General features: G+C 40.8%; 1 protein-coding gene and 1 long non-coding RNA gene across 6 annotated transcripts in view; one reads left to right on the top strand and one right to left on the bottom strand.

Annotated features, from left to right (window-relative positions):
* The window catches only part of LOC140620178 (uncharacterized), a 52,144-nt gene that overhangs the window by 18,599 nt on the left and 13,962 nt on the right, over positions 1–19,583 (bottom strand). The window contains exons 1-2 of one of the 2 annotated variants that reach the window (XR_012019931.1): positions 2,160–2,543; positions 1,366–1,481 (exon numbers count right to left, since the gene is read on the bottom strand). This is a non-coding gene — a long non-coding RNA (uncharacterized lncRNA). Of the gene's footprint in view, positions 1–1,147; positions 1,482–2,159; positions 2,544–19,583 lie in introns of those variants that run through there. The other variant, XR_012019932.1, reaches the window with a different exon arrangement.
* The window catches only part of CA13 (carbonic anhydrase 13), a 45,681-nt gene continuing 29,369 nt past the window's right edge, over positions 3,272–19,583 (top strand). For all 4 annotated transcript variants that reach the window (XR_012019924.1, XR_012019925.1, XR_012019926.1 and 1 more), the window contains exons 1-3: positions 3,272–3,412; positions 8,440–8,637; positions 16,713–16,831. Coding sequence is in view for 1 of the 4 variants with exons in the window: in XM_072804045.1 (XP_072660146.1) it covers positions 3,376–3,412; positions 8,440–8,637; positions 16,713–16,831 (354 nt within the window). In the remaining 3 variants the exon portion in view is untranslated. The remainder of the gene's footprint in view (positions 3,413–8,439; positions 8,638–16,712; positions 16,832–19,583) is intronic.

Below are 19,583 nucleotides of genomic sequence, written 5' to 3'. Positions count from 1 at the left end.
ATTTTGCATTCCCAACATGAATGAATGAGAGTTCCTGTTGTTCCGCAGCCTTGGCAGCATTTGATGTTTGTCAGTGTTCTGGATTTTCACTATTCCCATAAGTATGTAGTAGTATTGCATTATTGTCTTTATTTCTATTTTCCTGATGACATATGATGTGGAGCATCTTTCATGTGCATACCTGCAATCCGTATATGTTCTCTGGTAAGATGTCTGTTAAAGTCTTGGGGTCATTTTGTTTTCATCAGACTGTTTTTTTATTGTTGAGTTTCAAGAATTTTTTTGTACATTTTGGATATCAGTACTTCATTATATGTTTGTATATAAATACATACATATACGTATATTGTTTTGTGTAGTGAAGTGAATATAGATAGAACTTTTACTAAATGTTTGGCCACTATTATATCAGCATAAATTAATCCAGGTTTTTATTTTATTTTTTAAAGATTTTACTTATTTATTCATGAGACACACACACACACACACACACACACAGAGAGAGAGAGAGAGAGGCAGAGACACAGGCAGAGAGAGAAGCAGGCTCCATGCAGGGAGCCCGATGTGGGACTTGATCCTGGGACCCCAGGACCATGCCCTGGGCCGAAGGCAGGCACCATCCTGAGATCTGAGCCATCCAGGGATCCCCCCTAATCCAGTTTTTAAAAAGATTTTATTTATTTGAGAGAGAGAGAAAGCACAGGAGCAGGGGGAGAGGGAGAAGCAGATTCCCCACTGAGCAGGGCGCCCGATGCAGGGCTCAATCCCAGGACCCTGGGATCAGGACCTGAGCCAAAGGCAGATGCTCAACCGCTGAGCCACCCAGGCATCCTGAGGAGCATAAAGTTGATTGTACTTACTGTTGTATAAGATTTTCTTCTGTTACATTCTAACCTCATTAAGAATTTACAGAAGCAGAAGGAGGTGCAGGCTGCACTATGGGGTATTTAGGTCAGGTCTAACGAAGAATAGTTCAAGTTGATCTGTATTTAGTGGTCCCTAAACAATACAGTGGTTACCCAAAGAGGTACCTCCTGGGACTTGCAGTTACCACATTATGCAGCTGCTGTGTGGATGGCAAGAGACCGTGGAAGATGATAGTTGAACAGCCACCCTTACATCTTTTATGGAAGGCTCATGACCACTAAGAAGCTTTTTGCATTAGTTTGTCCATAAACAACACTGCCCAGTTCAATTTGAAAATTCAAATTGACCCAACTCAAACCCTTGGACAGCACGGACAGTACTTATAATCCTGGCAGGTCACAGGATTCTCTTTATTTTTCACTCTGAGCCCAGAACACCCACCACTCCAGGGCTGCAGTCAGTTCAGCTGAGCTTCCAGCCCTAGGACAGCAAGCCTACCATGCCTCCAAGACGACATGGGCCGAACACCTTCCTCTCAGCAGGGACCAAAGGGCAGCAGAACTTCTGGACCAAGAATCAAAAATCAGGTGGGTTCCCTCACTCCTGGCTGCAGCCTGTAGAGGTGAGAGTCAGGAAGGGGATAGGATGAATGGGCCTGTGGAGCCAAGCTGGGGAAGGATGGGGGGGGGCATCCTTTCCCTATTAGTAAGTCCCTATTAAGCTATTATTAAGTCCCTATTAGCTGTGTGACCTGGGGCTGGTTATTTAGCTTCTCTAAAGCCTCAGGGGGCAATTAAAGTATCTTCCTCAAAGAATGCCGGGGATCTCATAGCTGAATGTGGGTAAACGTCTTAGTTCAGACACTGGCCATGATAAGCCTTTAATGAATAGCAGCTCAATTACTTTTTTTTTCCAATTACTTTTTTTGGATGTGTGTGTGGCTGCGGCCATTGTCATTATTGTTTTGTTTTGTTTTGCTTACAAATGTTTTATTTTTTTATAAATTTATTTTTTATTGGTGTTCAATTTGCCAACATATAGAATAACACCCAGTGCTCATCCCATCAAGTGCCCCCCTCAGTGCCCGTCACCCATTCACCCCCACCCCCCGCCCTCCTCCCCTTCTACCACCCCTAGTTCGTTTCCCAGAGTTAGGAGTCTTCATGTTCTGTCTCCCTTTCTGATATTTCCCACACATTTCTTCTCCCTTCCCTTATATTCCCTTTCACTATTATTTATATTCCCCAAATGAATGAGAACATATAATGTTTGTCCTTCTCCGACTGACTTACTTCACTCAGCATAATACCCTCCAGTTCCACCCACGTCGAAGCAAATGGTGGGTATTTGTCTTTTCTAATGGCTGAGGAATATTCCATTGTATACATAGACCACGTCTTCTTTATCCATTCATCTTTCGATGGACACCGAGGCTCCTTTCACAGTTTGGCGATCGTGGCCATTGCTGCTAGAAACATCGGGGTGCAGGTGTCCCGGCGTTTCATTGCATTTGTATCTTTGGGGTAAATCCCCAGCAGTGCAATTGCTGGGTCATAGGGCAGGTCTATTTTTAACTGTTTGAGGAACCTCCACACAGTTTTCCAGAGTGGCTGCACCAGTTCACATTCCCACCAACAGTGTAAGAGGGTTCCCTTTTCTCCACATCCTCTCCAACATTTGTGGTTTCCTGCCTTGTTAATTTTCCCCATTCTCACTGGTGTGAGGTGGTATCTCATTGTGGTTTTGATTTGTATTTCCCTGATGGCAAGTGATGCAGAGCATTTTCTCATGTGCTTGTTGGCCATGTCTATGTCTTCCTCTGTGAGATTTCTGTTCATGTCTTTTGCCCATTTCATGATTGGATTGTTTGTTTCTTTGGTGTTGAGTTTAATAAGTTCTTTATAGATCTTGGACACTAGCCCTTTATCTGACACGCGACGTCCTTGAGGGCAGAGGTGGTGGTGATGACAAAGTACCAAACAGTAATGACACTTTGTGACACTTTGACACAATGACACTTCGTCATCACCACCACCTCTGCCGTCAAGGACGTCGCGTGTCTCCCGCCACTTCAGGGGCCAGGTGACTCACGTCTTCCCGGGATGGCCCTCCAACCGACACCTCCCCGGGGTGACCGCTCAGGAGGCAGAAAATCCCCTCTGGAAACCCTTCTCTCTTTCTTCCCGGCCCCCCGCCCCTCACGCGTCTCTATGGAGCGCCCTCGCGTTGCCCCCCAGCGCCAACTCCGCGCGCCGCGGGGGCCCTAACTCGGCCCCGCCCCCCCCGCCCCCGCCGCCGCCGCCGCCGCCGCCGCCGCCGCAGGTCTCTATCTCGCAGGTGCGGGCGCCTCGGTGCGCGCCGCTGCCCCCTGGCGGGCGAGGCGGGTAGCGCCGGGCCAGGGTGGGAGCGCTCGGCTCCGCAGCCCGGCCCGGCCCCCGCCCGCCCCGCCCGCCCCGCCCGCCGCCTCTCGCGCTGCCCCGCGGCTCCGCCGCCTCCCACCCGAGGACCATGTCGCGGCTCAGCTGGGGATACGGCGAGCACAACGGTGAGCGCCTCCCGAGATCGGGGGGCAGGGGCTTGGCCCGGGGGACCCACCGCGCCCCGCAGAAGCCACACTGGGCGAGAAACTTCTTGGTTCCTCTTTAAATTGGGCAGCTTTGCCCAGAGCTGAACGCAGGAAGTGGGGGGAAGGCTTCTCCTGGTGCAGGCAGGCAGAGAAAAGCGTCTTTTGCAGGGTGCTCAGCGGGGGTGAGAGGTGGTGGGGATCCTCCAGACCCGAGATCCTCCCAGGTGTCCGTTCACCTTTGAAAAGCCCAGGACTTTCCCTGCTAACAGCTACTTGCCAATTAAAGGCTCGGAGATGGGAGGTCTGATGACACCCTTGAACGAGGACAAGTTCGCTTTCAGTTTTTTAAAGTTCATTATTCACTTAGAGGAAATCATGGAAAGCATTTGAGGCTACCTAAGGAATTTTAGTAATTTTCATAATGCAAGCCTGAAGACTTAAGCTGCCGTCTTGGCAACCAAACTACTGCCGATTTCTTTTCTTTTTTAAAGATTTTATTTATTTATTCGTGGGAATACACAGAGAGGGGAGAGAGAGAGGCAGAGACACAGGCAGAGGGAGAAGCAGGCTCCATGCAGGGAGCCCGACGGTGGGTTCGATCCCGGGTCTCCAGGATCAGGCCCTGGGCTGTAGGCGGCGCTAAACCGCTGAGCCACCGGGGCTGCCCTACTGCCAATTTCTTAATAGCTGTTACTGCAAAATAATGCAATGGCGATTTGCAGTTGGTTGACTGGTACCATTAGCTGTAGGAAGACTTAGGTTCTTTCTAAAAAATGAAGTTATGCTTGCGGCTCCTTCACTTTCTCCCTCTCCCACACTCATCCTTGCAGAGACAGAGGATTAGCAAAGGATTATTAAACAAAAATTTTTTAAAGATTTTATTTGTGTATTCATGAGACACACACACACAGAGAGAGAGAGAGAGAGAGAGAGAAGCAGGCTCCATGCAGGGAGCCCGACGTGGGACTCGATCCCAGGTCTCCAGGGTCACACCCCCGGGTGCAGGCGGAACTAAACCGCTGCACCACCAGGGCTGCCCAGATTATTCAAAATTTAACACGTAGGTGAAAATGTATTTATTGATGAGAGTGACAGTAATAATGATATGTATGCTTTTCTTCCTCTATATACTAAATCATCAAAATAACCATTATTTGAAATAACTGCAAAGTGACACCAAGAGAGCCTTATAGTAAATCACTGTCAAAATTAGATGTGTGAATACTAATAATAATAGTAATAATACTTTCCTTGGATTAACATGCATATTATTGAACAGTACCATATAGTGAAGTTTTATAGAAAGTTTATTTTCACAAGAAACAGAAAAGCTTCATTTCCAATTGTAGACTTTTTTGAGGTTATGATTAACTTGCCACTTTAAAAATGGCAGCAGGTGAAATTAGAACTTTAATAATGAAAGGTATAATTTAGGGGAATATCTTTTTGATTGAGACTATAATTTTAACCTCACATTTTGCTACTTTCCATTTATGTTTTGGGGAAAAAAAGCCACAAAACAAATTTCTTTTCATTTCCCTCTCTGCTGGAATAATTTTAATTTTTGTTATTTATAGTTACTGGCTTTGACAATGCCCTCACTATAGTTAGGAAGAGGAAGGGCATTTTCAATCAGTGAGTACTGATTACTCTTTAATACATTTATATGTTAGAAAATATTGGCTCCAATGAAGCTCATCTTCAGAAATTAAAAAAAAAAATCTGTCTCTGAAAAGTCATTACCAAGGAGTGATTTTCTTATTCTGCTAAGAATTATAGGGCCATTTCCTGCTTTAGACACAATAGCTTTCTGTGGACCACGTCTGTAAGGAGATCAACTGTGGCAAAAGCCTACTGGCAATGTGTTGTATCTTGACTGGGCAAGTTTGGTTGCCTGTTTTCGGTTTAGATTGGCAGAAGCACTGAATGAGCAGATAAAAGGTAACTTAAACTGGTTATAGTAGCAATGATAAAATGGAATACCAAGGGTTGAGACATTGGAGGGGGGTACCACCTTCACCAAAAACTTGTAAGTTCTTCCAGTAACCTGTGATAGTTTTGTTGGTTTAGTTTAGGGAATGTGACAATTACTGAAAACTAAACCTCTCTATAGATATTCAAAAGTTCTTGAGTCAGTGGAAGAATCACTATCCATCTCTACTTAAGAACTATGTTTAAAAGAGCCCCTTGAGGAGGCAGGGAAATGAACCCACTATGGTGGTTAATAAATAATACTGAGTAATTTGTGCAAAGTGATATTACTTTTATTTTACTTTGGTTTGCCTCTGCTTTTAAAAATTCGTCTTGGGATCCCTGGGTGGCGCAGCGGTTTGGCGCCTGCCTTTGGCCCAGGGCGCGATCCTGGAGACCCGGGATCGAATCCCACGTTGGGCTCCCGGTGCATGGAGCCTGCTTCTCCCTCTGCCTGTGTCTCTGCCTCTCTCTCTCTCTGTGTGACTATCATAAATAAAAAAAAAAAAATTTAAAAATTCGTCTTGTTATAAAGGACTGGAAGTAAGAGAGTAAAGAAATTAGGAAGAGAAAGAAAAAGGTCAACAATATTTTGTGATACATGCATCACATATTTGAAATCAGATTCTCATCAGGTTAAATCAGACTTGGTGACAGTGAGATAGAAAACTTTTCACTTAAAGCAAGAACTAGATTGTGCAAGGAAAGAGCACTGGGAAGGTAAAGGAGAGTACTTCATACATCAGGGAATGTAATGCCTTTCCTGTAATAAGTTGTAGGCAAGGACTTTGATGTTCAAGTTGCTTTGAAGTCCAAAGGGTCAGACTCAGGAGTAGAGAGCTTGTAAGTTGTGTGTATGGTTATATATTCATGCTCTGACTTTTTGTGCCGGAAGCATACGTGAGCGAAAGAGCTTAAGCTTTCTCCTTTGCAAAATTGAAGAGTAATAAGGAACATTAGATTTAGAGATGGGAGCTGTTGATAATTGTGATATATTTGAGTTTCTTGAAACTTCATTCTAAATCTCATCTTTAAAAATATTTGTTGCTGTCGGTAACAAACGTTTAATTAATTGTCATGCTGTGCTATTTTATTTTTTTTTATTTTAAAGATTTTTATTTATTTATTCATGAGAGACACACAGAGAGAGAGAGGGAGAGAGAGAGGCAGAGACATAGGCGGAGGGAGAAGCAGATTCCCTGCAAGGAGCCTGGTGTGGAACTTGATCCCAGATCCTGGGATCTCACCCTGGGCCAAAGGCAGATGCTCAACCACTGAGCCACCCAGGCGCCCCATGCTGTGCCATTTTAATACATACTTGAATATTAGAGAAATCAAGTTAGTGAAATCGGGAAAAGCTTAGTTAGTAGCCCTGTGCTCTACCGACCTGGTGGTAGCTGTGTAAATTGCAGGCATAGTAGACATAATAAGAACCTTGAACCCATAAAGTGACCACTCCGATCTGTAAAATGAGTCAGAGGTTACTTGAAGCTGCATTCTTACTCTTGGTTTCAGGAGGCAGGACTCGAATCAAGTCTCCCAGAGAAATGAAGAGTCTAGACAAGGGAATTGCCTGCTTATTGGTTCATGTTAATTTACCAAACATGTGTCTCACTTGGGAACTGGATGCAATTTTGACTTTTTGAATAGAGGATCAGGATGACAGTTGTCCCTTATGTTGTAATTCAAATGTAACTTTGGCAAAATAACCACAGAAGGACCTTTGGGGGGGGCGGTGCCTGGGTGACTCAGTCGGTTAAGCATCTGCCTTGGGCCTCAGGCCATGATCTTGGGGTCCTGGGTCCTGGGATGGAGCCCTGTGTCAGGCTCCCTGCTTGGTGGGGAGTCTGCTTCTCCCTCTCCCTCTATCCCTCCCTCCTTCTTGTACTTTCTCTCATTCTCTCTCACATAAATAAAGGTCTTAAAAAAAAAAAAAAGGGACCTTCTGAAATGTAGAAAGAAGAAAGAAAGAAATTGTTACCTGACTCCACTGACCATAATCAGCTATATTACATTTCCTGACGTGGTATAGTCATTTTATTTCGATTATGCTGTGTGAAAAATTTATGCATTTCCTTAGTATGCCTGTTGCACATCAGAGGTAACTGAGCTGAGGCCTGGGTGGCACCTGAAGACACAAGTAAGTGGCAGAAGAAAGAAATAGGGATAGCATTTTTAAGAACTGCACCCCCCCCTTTTTTTTCTACACAGCTTTTTCAGTTCCATTAATTCCTTCAACCCATGAACTTACTGACCTCTGGAGCTACCACAGATCATTCTTGGAGCTGAGACTAAATCTCATTGTTTACAATGATGAATTGTGCTGTTGTTTTTAGTTTGATAGAAAGATACCTTTGGAAAGTACTGTTTTTTTCCTCTAAAGATTTATTTATTTTAGAGGGAGAGAGTGAGAGTGAGCACAGGTGTGTGTAGGCGATGAGAGAAAGTCAGAGGGAGAGAATCTCAAGTAGTTCCATGCTGAGCAGGGAGCCCAATGCAGGGCTCGATCTCATGAGCCATGAGCCTTTGACCTGAGCCAAAACCAAGAGTCAGACTCTTAACTGACTGAGCCATCCAGATGTCCCTGGAAACTACTTTTTAAAATTTACATACCGGGTGGCTCAGTGGTTGAGTATCTGCCTTTGACACAGGACGTGATCTTGGGTCCTAGGATCGAGTCCCACATCAGGCTCCCTAGAGGGAGTCTGCTTCTCCCTCTGCCTATGTCTCTGCCTCTCTCTGTGTGTCTCTCATGAAAAAATAAATAAAATCTTAAAAAAAAAACAACCTTACATGCTTTTCGCCCATAAGGGTTAGTTTAATGCTGCAAAGGAGTTAAAGCAAACCAGGAGATTTTCATAACTATAATGAAAACTGCTAGTCATATAAAAAAAATTAGATGTGAAGTTCCTGAGGATGAAGACCTTATTTGTTTTTCCATCAGCTCAAGCACAGTATGTTGCACCCAACAAATGTTTGGTAAAGGAAATAACTTATATAGTCTTTTTTTTTTCTACCGGTCCTATATATTTAAGGTCCTATTCATTGGAATAAATTTTTCCCTATTGCTGATGGGGATCAACAATCTCCGATTGAGATTAAAACCAAAGAAGTGAAATATGACTCTTCTCTGCGACCTCTTAGTATCAAGTATGATGCAAACTCAGCCAAAATCATCAGTAATAGTGGCCATTCCTTCAGCGTTGACTTTGATGACACGGAGGACAAATCAGGTTGGTTCTTTTTTTTTTTTGATGGGTGGGGGGGGGTGAGGGTCTTGGATGATTGGGCTGTGATTTCTTTTCTTTCATATTTAAAATATCTATGCATTATATGTTCCTTATTAATACTTTGCTAGAACTTATAATAAAGGTTTATTTTTACTATTTCATGGCATAATGTCTTTTATGCTGTCAATAAGCCATGGACCAGCCAAATAAAACTTCAGTTTATTTGTTAATTTGATAACTAAATGAAGTAGGAAAAGAGAATGTCCTTAAAAATGAACATTTAATCCTACTTCAAGCATATTCACTTCCCAAAGAATCATCATATCCAGTTTAAAGTTAAGATGAGGGAGAAGATTAGAGAGAATCAAATTTTGGAATACTTCTTAAAGCTTCTGACAAATTATTTTTAATTTTAGTTTAATATCAGGATGATGCTGTATTTGCTCTATTCATGAAAAATATAGCTAATTTATAAAAACCCTAAATTGGAAGAAGGTTTTCATTTATTCATTAAGCTCAGATTTAGGTTAGTAATAAAATCTGTATTTATGTGATACTATGTTGTTACCAAAAATTATAAACCCACAAAATTTTTCTCATATTTGTCAAATCCATGAAAGATATATTTTCATCAGAGCATTGTAAAAAATGCACAAAGAAAGATTAACACATGGTATTTTTAACTTTTTGAGGGAAGGAAGATCTTGCCTTTTATATACTATATTCAATGGTCTTTCCTTTAAGCCTCAGTTTGATGATCTGTATTAATAGATATGGTTGATGGATACATTGTAAATAGTCTAAGGCTTCTGAGCATAAAGTTTATACCATCCATAATCATAGTTTGGTACTGTTTATATCTCAAACATAAAAACTTGAGGCTAGGGACACCTGGGTGGCTCAGTGGTTGAGAATCTTGCCTTTTGTTACTGGTTTGATCCTGAGTCCCGGGATCGAGTCCCACATCAGGCTTCCTGCATGGAGCCTGCTTCTCCCTCTGCCTCTGTCTCTCTCTCTCTCTGTGTCTCATGAATAAATAAATAAATAAATAAAGTCTTAAAAAAAAACTTGAGGCAACCCACTCCTAGTTTTAGAATAAGAAGCAATTACCTAATCACCTAAAACTTTGTTTTTTTTTTTTTTTTAAGATTTATTTATTTAGAGAAAGGGAGAGAGAACATGAGTGGGGAGAGGGGCAGAGGAAGAGGGAGAGAATCTCAAGCAGACTCCCTGCTGAGCATGGAGCTTGAACTCGACCCTAAGATCATGACCTCAGTCAAAACCAAGAGTCAGGAACGACTGTGTGGTTCAGTGGTTGAACATCTGCTGTTGGCTCAGGTCATGATCCCGGGGTCCTGGGATGGAGTTCCACCTTGGGCTTCCCGTGGGGAACCTGCTTCTCCCTCTGCCTATCTCTCTCTCTGTCTCTCATGAATAAATAAAATAAAAATCTTAAAAAAAAAACAAACAACCCAGAGTTGGACGCTTAACTGACTGAGCCACCAAGTGCCCCAAAATGTTTTTATTTATAAATGTAGGCAGCCTTGGTCGTAAAAAATTCCTACTCTAATTTGCTTGATGATGATCTAGGTTTCCTCTCTCTCCCTCTCCCTGTTTCCTCCTTTTCCTTTCTCTCTTCCTCTTTCTCCCTGTCTCTTTCTCTCTTCCTCTCATTTTCCCTGTACTTTGGGTTACTCCGGGGGAATCAGTTCGTGTTTCCAGATTTGACAATGTGTCTGTGATTGGTAGTGTGTGCCTCTCCCCTATGTGAAGGTCTCGTTCCTATCTAGATCATAATGAAATTACCAGGGTTAATTGGAAATGTCTGTAAAGTACTTTGTACCCCTCTGAGACAGAAACCACCTAAATATGGGTCATGATTCTCTTTCTTTTTTTCTCAAGATAAATAAAATGTTTCATGGTGATTCTGGGTATTAAATCAGTGAAAAAGTAGAGACCACTATAGTTAAAATAAATGGTTGGCTTTTTTTTTAGTAAACTGTAAACAACACAAAGATACTGTCTATAGCAAACCACTTTGATTTGAAGAAAACAGTTTCCATTTTGTAAAGAAGCCATTCTTGACCAAAATTAACTCTGAATCCCACCAGCCAAGAAACCAAACGCATGGTCTTTGTAGGGCTTCTTTTTCTAGGCAGTTGCATTTCCTGTGGTTAACCTCTGGTGACCCACCCATTCGAATTTTAATAGTCCTTTTAAAAGAGGGCAGGAAAAAAAAATAAAAAAGGGACAGAGGACATGAAATTTTTTGGGAAGAATTCCTGTTGGCCATAGTGGAAGGGAAATAATAATCTGATAAGGAGAGACAAGGACATTCCACCCTAGCTACTGGTCTTTCTGTACTCAGACAGGATCTCACATCTGGGAATCTCATCTGACTGGCCCTACAACTCCTCCTGTAGCACCCCAGGCTTGTCCTATCACAGAGCTTCCCACACTGCATTGTAACTGCCAGTTGGTTCTCTTTCCACTCAGCTGAAGACTCCTTGTGAGCAATGTCTATGTCTCACTCATCTATCTAGCATGGTGCCTTACACACAATAGGTACTCAACAAATGTGTGTTTAAGTTAAAAACATTTTTTGGGTGCACCTAGGTGGCTCGATGGTTGAGCGTCTGCCTTTGGCTCAAGTCATGATCCCGGGATCCAGGGATCAAGTCCTGCATTGGGATCCCTATGGAGAGCCTGCTTCTCCCTCTGCCTTGTCTCTGCCTTTCTCATGAATGAATAAACAAAATCTTAAAAAAAAATAAACAAACCAAAAACCCAAAAAATCTTTTGGTATGATGTTTTCTGGAAGACATAGAAAATTGATATGGCATTGTGGTACAGGACATATTGGTCTACATAGGTGAAGTCCCAATAAGATTACAAACCACCAGAAATCAATTAATATTTACCATTTGACACCCAAGTAGTTTAAGCATTTAGTGGATTATTCATTGTTTGGATGTTTAATTGTTAAAGGCTGTTGTACTAATTTTTATATTTTAATAAGGGAGAGTTCCTGGCTTATAGTAAGCATTTAATAACTATTAATAACAAATTAATAACAATAAAACATAATAAATAACAGGCCTGTGTTCTTTCCATGTATGAGATATGTTGTGCTGAAATTTATTTATTTATTTATTTATTTATTTACTTAATTTTTTTTTTCCATGAAATTTTTTAAAGATGTCAAAAGGAAGCTGGCTTCTCATTAAGAAAGACCTCCTAGGAATACCAGTGACTTGATGGATTCAGTGCTTATTCTTTAATTTTCATCTCTAGAAATTGTTAATTTCTCAGTTATGATCTAGTTACCAGTTCTAGTTATGTGGTTCTAGATAACTGCCTGAAATCAGCCAAATTCACAAGATCCGAAGTTATACATTAGAAAAGAACAAAAACAGAAAAAAATAGGGGTGGGGGAGGATACCTTAGTTGTATGATCCCCCCTAGAAGCCAAGATCCCCAGGTAACAAAACTTTATTATAATGATGTTTCCTTCACTTGACTGTAAGTTACTTGACGATAGGGATGACCTTACCCATCATGCCGTACTTAGTATTAAACAAAGTTACAGGCCCATAGTAAGCTCTTCAGAATTGTCGGATGAATGAGCAATGGGAGAGCAACCAGGTGTGCATATGCTCAGAGCAAAAGAAGCTGGACTTAATGAAGACTTTCCTGGCTCCATAAAGAATTCAGGACTGGAAACATTTATGGCTTTAGTCTTTCATGGTATAATCCTGGCAGATTTGTGCTGTTTGGTTCCTCTTTTCCTAGATTCCAAGCAAAATACAGATGTGCTATTCATTTAGCTTTACTTCAGAGAACCGTTTACCATACAGTGATTAGGCTTCAACTTTCATTAGATTCATAGTCATAAGAACATATTCTTTAGTGATTCCCAGGTCACTTCCTCAGTAGCCACCTTATAAACCAAAGTTTATGGAGAAGTGCTTCTACAGGTGAGGCCTCTTTTCTACTTTTTGTTAGTAGTATTTATTGATGCAGACCCTGTCTTAGGCACTAGAAATACAAGAGAACAAGACAGACTCTTCCTTAAAAGAGTTTGTATCCTGGTAGGATAGACAGTAAATGCATGCACAGACAAGTGTGTTAACTTTGAAATTATTTTTTTTTCTGATTTTGTTGCAAGCATGCTTATCACTTAAGGCCACTGATGACAGAGTCATTTCAGAAAATGAATAGGACTAGCAAATTTCTAACAAAGTCAAATTTAATGGAGTAACATCTACATTGCTAGTTTCATAACATTGTTGGTCTTTGCAGCATATAAGAAATGACAAGGACCCTTTTACTAAGATATTAAAAATTTCTCATACTTTTATGGCATTTGACTCTGATTTCTTAATCTCCATAGACCTCTTATATGAGTGTTTTATTTGAGATAGATTTAAGAAAAATCCCAAATGAAAGGATAAGTGTACATGTGTACCAAGTGTGATTTTGGAGAAATGATTACTCATTTTCAGATATAAGATGGAGACAATATTTATTTACTCATCTAGGTTACAGAGGAAGATGAATGATTTAATACTTGAAAACACTAAGTCATTTTCCTTAAAAATAATTTTTATTGCTATTATTCATTTCATTATTTTGTTATAGACTATCTCAAATTCAATGATAAATTAACCTTAATATTTTGACTCCCTTTTCCCCACCCTGTGTTTCAGAAGAGCTCTGCTCCAAGAGAATACTTTCTTCACAAGTAGATATTTGCTAATCATGGTCCCAGTTTGAATATTTGAGTTGAAACACTTACATGTGGAGCCAAATATGTAGAGTGTAAGGCAATCTTTGTTGCTTAACTAGCAGAGCTATGCTAATCTGGCTTTAAACCCTGGATTCAGAGCAGACTTTCCAGAGATCAACCATTATTCTTGGATGTTTCCCTAACAATGTGTGTTTTTTGGTATCGCTTTCTTCCTCTTGAGCCAATTTGTTTGCATCTTCTCCCAAAGTTAATTTCACATCGATTACTCAAGCTCTCTAATCTGCTTTTTATCTGTGAAGGAATGACTTTGTGTTTCAGCTCAGGTCTTATGCTACAGCAAGAAAAAAAAAAGGGGCAATAAAAATGTTGATTTCTTTGGCTAAAATTAACAACTCCTGCAACAACAGATTGACGAGGATGCAGAGAAAGGGGAACTCTTTTGCACTGTTGGAAGGAATGCAAACTGGTGCAGCCACTCTGGAAAACAGTGTGGAGGTTCCTCAAAAAGTTAAAATTATCCTATTATCCACCAATTGCACTACTAGGTATTTACCCAAAGGTTATGAAAATGCTGATTTAAAGGGGCACATGCACCCCAATGTTTATAGCCGCACTGTCAACTATAATTAAACTATGGAAAGAGTCAAATGTCCATCGACAGATGAATGGATATATAAAATATATAAATGTTACTCAGCCATCAAAAAGAATGAAATCTTGCCATTGCAACAGCATGGAGGGACTAGAATATATTATGCTAAGGAAATAAATCAGAGAAAGACAAATACCGTATGATTTCACTCCTGTGTGGAATTTAAGAAACAAAACAGATGACCATAGGAGAAGGGAAGGAAAAATAAAATAAGATAAAAACAGAGAGAGAAGTAAACTGTAAGAGACTCTTAACTATGGAGAACAGACTGAGGGTTGCTGGAGGGGAGGCAGGTGTGGGATGGGCTAAATGAGTGATGGGCATGAAGGAGGGCACTTGTTGGGATGAGCACTGGGTGTTATATGTAAGGGATGGATCACTAAATTCTACCCCCGAAACCAATATTACACTATATATTAACTGACTTGAATTTAAATAATAAAAAAGAATTATTGATTTCTTTTCATTTGAAATGCCATTGCATCCGTGCTGTATGGAATCACTTAGGGAAATGTGCCTTTTAAATTAATTTTTCTGTGAATCAACCTTGAAATTGCTTGTTTAAAGACAAATCAAATGTTTTATTCATTCATTCATCAAATATTTATCATGCATTTGCTCTGTGATAGTTAATGTGCTTAGGTGATGGGACCCAATCAGAGTCTCTGTCCTCACAAATACTGCTCAGTGGGAGACTCAGAACATGAAAACTACTCTGTTTATAACAGGAGAGCAAGCCCTAGAGTTTGCTGTCAATGCTTCTTCTCTTTTACTTTTCAGAGGGCTTTGGAAATAGCTATCTTAATTATTGTAAAGAAATCTGGATTGAAATGAATCCAAAGGAACCTCCAATCATTCAATCTTCCAAAAATGTTTTATTGCATATGCTCAGTGTTTTTTCCCCTTGGTAGTTTTGGTAATTGTAGAAGGTAAGGAGGAGCATCCAGTCCAATCCCCTAATTAAAAATAGACAAATGAACACAGATGTAGACAGAAAGCTGACGCCCACAGAAGCTTAAGTGAGTTTTGAAAGATCACATAATTCAGTAGCTGAGCTGGGACTATTTCCAGGTTTGCTGATTCCAACCACACTAACTCTTAATCATTGACGTTCAACTTTAGCTGAGTCAAACTGAGTGAGGAAGAAATGAGTTCGGTTTGTACTGGTTAATACAGACAACCGTCTGCATCATTTCTCTCCCGCTGTATAGCCCAATGAGAGGTGTGCTTTAGGCAAATGTATTTTCCCTTTCTTCCTTGCTGTTTGTGGAAAACTGCTAGTGATACCTCTTAGCATCTTTTGCTTCTGTAGGCTCCACATGCAACATGAGACTTGAACTCACGGCCCTGAGATCGAGGCACATGTTTTACTGACTGAGCCAGCCAGCCACCCCATGCCATCTTTTGTTTCTTATGTAAGATGGACCATTCCTGGTGCTTTGGAGATACCTCTATCTCTGTATCTTTGTTTTCCTGTCTCTGAAGAGGAGGTTCATTTAAATCAAACTGCTATTAAGGCTGCACTTCACAACCTAGCTCTTCCATTGAATGTTGATGGGGGATTTGTAACACATACGGTATGTTGAACATCCAGTGCTTTCTTATCTCCCCATAACCTTTAAACATGCCCAATAAAGATTTTTTTTAAGATTTTATTTATTTATTGACACACAGAGAGAGGCAGAGACACAGGCAGAGGGAGAGGGAGAGAAGCAGGCTCCATGCAGGGAGCCCGACGTGGGACTCGATCCCAGGTCTCCAGGATCACACCCCAGGCTGCAGGCAGCACCAAACCGCTGCGCCACCGGGGCTGCCCCCAATAAAGATTAATTAGGAGGAGACAGTTTAGAACTATGCTTTCTATAAGGAGCTTTTCTCTATCCTTAAGATATGATTCTGTTGCCAAAAAAAAAAAAAAAAAAAACAAGAGTTAATTTTGTCCCATTTATTTTTCTTAATTTTTTAATTTTTTTGTTTGTCCCGTTTAGATAGAATTCAAGTACAGAAAATGTGCTTACTTGGCCAATTTTTGTAGTAATCCTAACAAGAATAAAACAGTAATAATAGAGAATGTGTCCAGCAAACTGATTGTGTGCCAGGCAGTGATAAGTTCTTTTTGTATTCAACTCTTTTACTCTATTTTCAAAATAGCATCAGGAGGAGAGAGTGTTACTATCTTGAGCTTACAGACGCAAAAGCTAAAGCTTTGAAGTTAGGATTGGTGCGAGATGACACAGTAAGAGGGGGAGCCCAGGTCTTCTCATTGCTGGAGGCTGTTCTCAGCCACAGTGCTGGGCTGCTGGGCCAGGCTTAGGGCAGTCCTCTTTACATATCATATCCTTATCCAGAGATCCTGACATCCTCCAGTAAAAGGACCAATTCTTTACTGTTAGGGACCGTTAATTTCTTCTACTTTCTAACCACTGTGTCTGTTGTGATTTCCCACATGTCCCATAAAAATCTGTACCGTGAACTCTCCAACCTTTTAAAATGTTTGTTTTCATTCGTCATGTACCTAAAAATTGTATTCCTGTCTGCAAACTGAATGAAACGTTTGTAAAAAGGATTCCTGGGAGAACACGGGCATGTTGAGTAACTCAGGGAGGTCATGTGGATTGTAGCAGCATGTTTGAGTATTTTTTTCTTGCTAACAACTTAAAATGTGTTGGTGTTTAGTTCTACGTGGGGGTCCTCTCACTGGAAGCTACCGCTTGCGACAGTTTCACCTTCACTGGGGGTCTGCTGATGATCACGGCTCTGAACACGTGGTGGATGGAGTGAGATACGCGGCAGAGGTAATATATTATCCCACACATATTTATGATTCAGCATTTTCCCAGGTGGTGGGATTTAACAAATACAGCGGACAATTCTCTTGACTCCACATTGATCTTGAGCCAATTAGGAGTAAGTGTCTGAAATTGCTTTATTCCATCAGTATGAGAGTTTATCAGTATGAGAGCTATAAATGTGGTCCTTCTGAGCCTTACACTGACTCTGAGAACCTAGAGTTCTTGTACTCATTCTAGAAATGAGTAAACTGCAGAGTTGGAGAGATTAAGTAATTTAGCCAATTAGGAAGTAGTTGAGATGGTTTAAACTCAGGTCTGTTTGATCACAATTACAAACACTTTCTATAATATCTGTTGTGTTTCCTGAAAGTCCAGAGAAGGTAGAGAAAGTGACATTTGATTTGGGCCTAACTGTGTAGATATTTGGTCCAGATATTTGGTCCAATAGCATGTTTAGAAGTTATAGTAAATGGCAAATTCCTTATAGGGAAAAGAAACAAAGGCACAGCTCTCCTAAACTCTACATTACCTCTCTATTTACAGGTATAAAGTAGAATCTCTGTTAATTATTGAAGTCACTGGTAAAGCATAACACAATAAAGCATTCATTGATTTTTTTTATTTATTTATTTTATTTTTATTTTTATTTATTTATTTATTTTTCATTGATTTTTGTAAATTGGGAAGTTACTCTTTTATAAATATATTCGTTAATAATACTCTATGTTTTCTAATCCTCTGTTAAATGACAAGGCATAATGTACTTCAAGTTTTAATACTGTTAAATATTGCCAGCACCCAACTTTTCCCTGAGATGAAAGTGAATTATTGGATGACTCAACCAAAGCTCTTTAAGTGACAGTAATTTGGCTTGCGATTTGTCTAGGTGAAACAGAGCATTACCAGGCAAGTGAAGTTTTTCTTCATTTTCTCATGGTCACTGAGCTGTGGAGTTCAGACACTCCTTTATAGTTCTGCTGTTCAGAGAAATCCAGCCAAGAGAATTTTCCAGTTTTGCTCTTTCATTAACAAGTATATCTATTCTTTGAGCCTATCAACCATAACATCCATTAAAACACTTTTGTTTGCAGCCAAATGCTTAGCATATGGGACCTGCTATGTTTTCACGGTGGGGGAATAAAATGTATATCCAGAGTGTTGTATGGCACTGGACAAAAGATGCCAAGAATGTAGAAAGTGGGACTCCTGAATCTGTCTGGTGCCTCGGTTTTTATCATCCGCTGAGTTGTGTTTATATTGCTTTCTAAAGTTTGTATTCTGAATTTAATACATTGTTCTAAATCTGAAAGGCTCTGTGGGGATTGAGCTGGTTTTGGATTACTGCTTTGTGATTTTCCTAAGCAATTAAAAGAAATTAGTCACATTGCTTTATGGTTATACTTTCCAGCGTCCTGAACTTGAAAGCATATTCTCAGGCTTTTTATCTGAGCTGGCAAGTTGTTTCTTAAAAAGAGCACTCATATCCTGAAATTTTCCAGAAGCACAGAGTCCTGACTTGCAGAGCAAGAGACATCTTTGTAGACTTTTCCCTCTTGAAGTAAAGCTTTGACTTGGGATTTCATATATTCTTTAATATGTGTTTAATGCCGTTTCGTATTTTATTCATTTGTTCAGGAATTCATTCACTCTAAGAATTCATTGTGACCCCACTGTGTCCCCCATCTTTGTCCAGCTTCCTTGTGCTCATCCTGAAGGAGTGCTGGAAGGAAGTAAGGATGAGTCAGGGAATGTTTCCCTGTGAAGAGTCCTTCAACCCTAAACCTAAAGGATGAGTGGAAGTAAGCCAGGCAAAGGGCAGAGACAGCAGTGGCCCTGCCTAAAATCATGTGTGAGGACTTGGGGTGGGGAGGAAAGCACATCATGTATTTGAGGACTTGGGGCAGGGCACAACACGGATTTGAACAACAAAGCGGCCAGTGGGATTTGTGCCTGGAGAGCAAAGAGGAGGGCTGCCAGAGGTAAAGTTGGAAAGGCTGTGGGGCCAGATTTTACAAAGGTAAATCCCAGTAAGGATTGTGAACTTAATTCTAAGTGTGGTGGGAAGCCGCTGACTGGCTTGGAATTGCCAAGTGATCATATTTGCATTTAAAAAATACTCAGGCTACAGTTTGAGCCTGTAACCCAATAAATTGGGTTGAAGCAGGAATGAATAAGGGGAGTCAGTGAGGGGGCTTTTGGGGAAGTTCCAGGGAATAGATGATAGTGCAGTTAATTGGAATGCTAGCTTCCAAGTACAGTTTCAGTGGGATTTGTTGATTGATTTGGTTGGGGGTGGCTTGTTTTCTGGTGTGAGATAGGAATGCTGATGGAGAATGAAGAAGTCTGGGTCAGACTCCAGGGCTGTGAGGGGTTGTTAGAGGTAGACAATAAACACACGAATAAATGGTATATGGTAAATTCTTAGATAGGAATAATACCATGGGATCTGATTGAAGAGTCAGGAAAACTTTCTTTTCAATTTATGTGAATTGAGACTGAATGGCTAAGGAGTCACCATGAGAAAAATCTAGACAGCTTCTCAGCAAGTGGGCACAGCAGATACAGATGGCCTCAGGCAGAAATGAAGTTGGCATGTTTAAGAAGTGAAAGGCATTGGCTTCTGGGATTGGGTGGGATTAATGAGGGATAGGTGATAGGCCATGTCCTAGAGAGGCAAGCAAGGACCATGCCTTGTGGGGCTTTGTAGGGCTTGATGAGAAATTTAGAACTTATCCTTAATGTATTGAGACAAAGA

The sequence above is a fragment of the Canis lupus genome, chromosome 28 (assembly GCF_048164855.1).
Source record: "Canis lupus baileyi chromosome 28, mCanLup2.hap1, whole genome shotgun sequence".
Taxonomy (NCBI): Eukaryota; Metazoa; Chordata; class Mammalia; order Carnivora; family Canidae; genus Canis; species Canis lupus.
The sequence above is the reverse complement of the archived record's forward strand: the minus strand, read 5'-3'. Positions and strand labels throughout refer to the sequence as shown.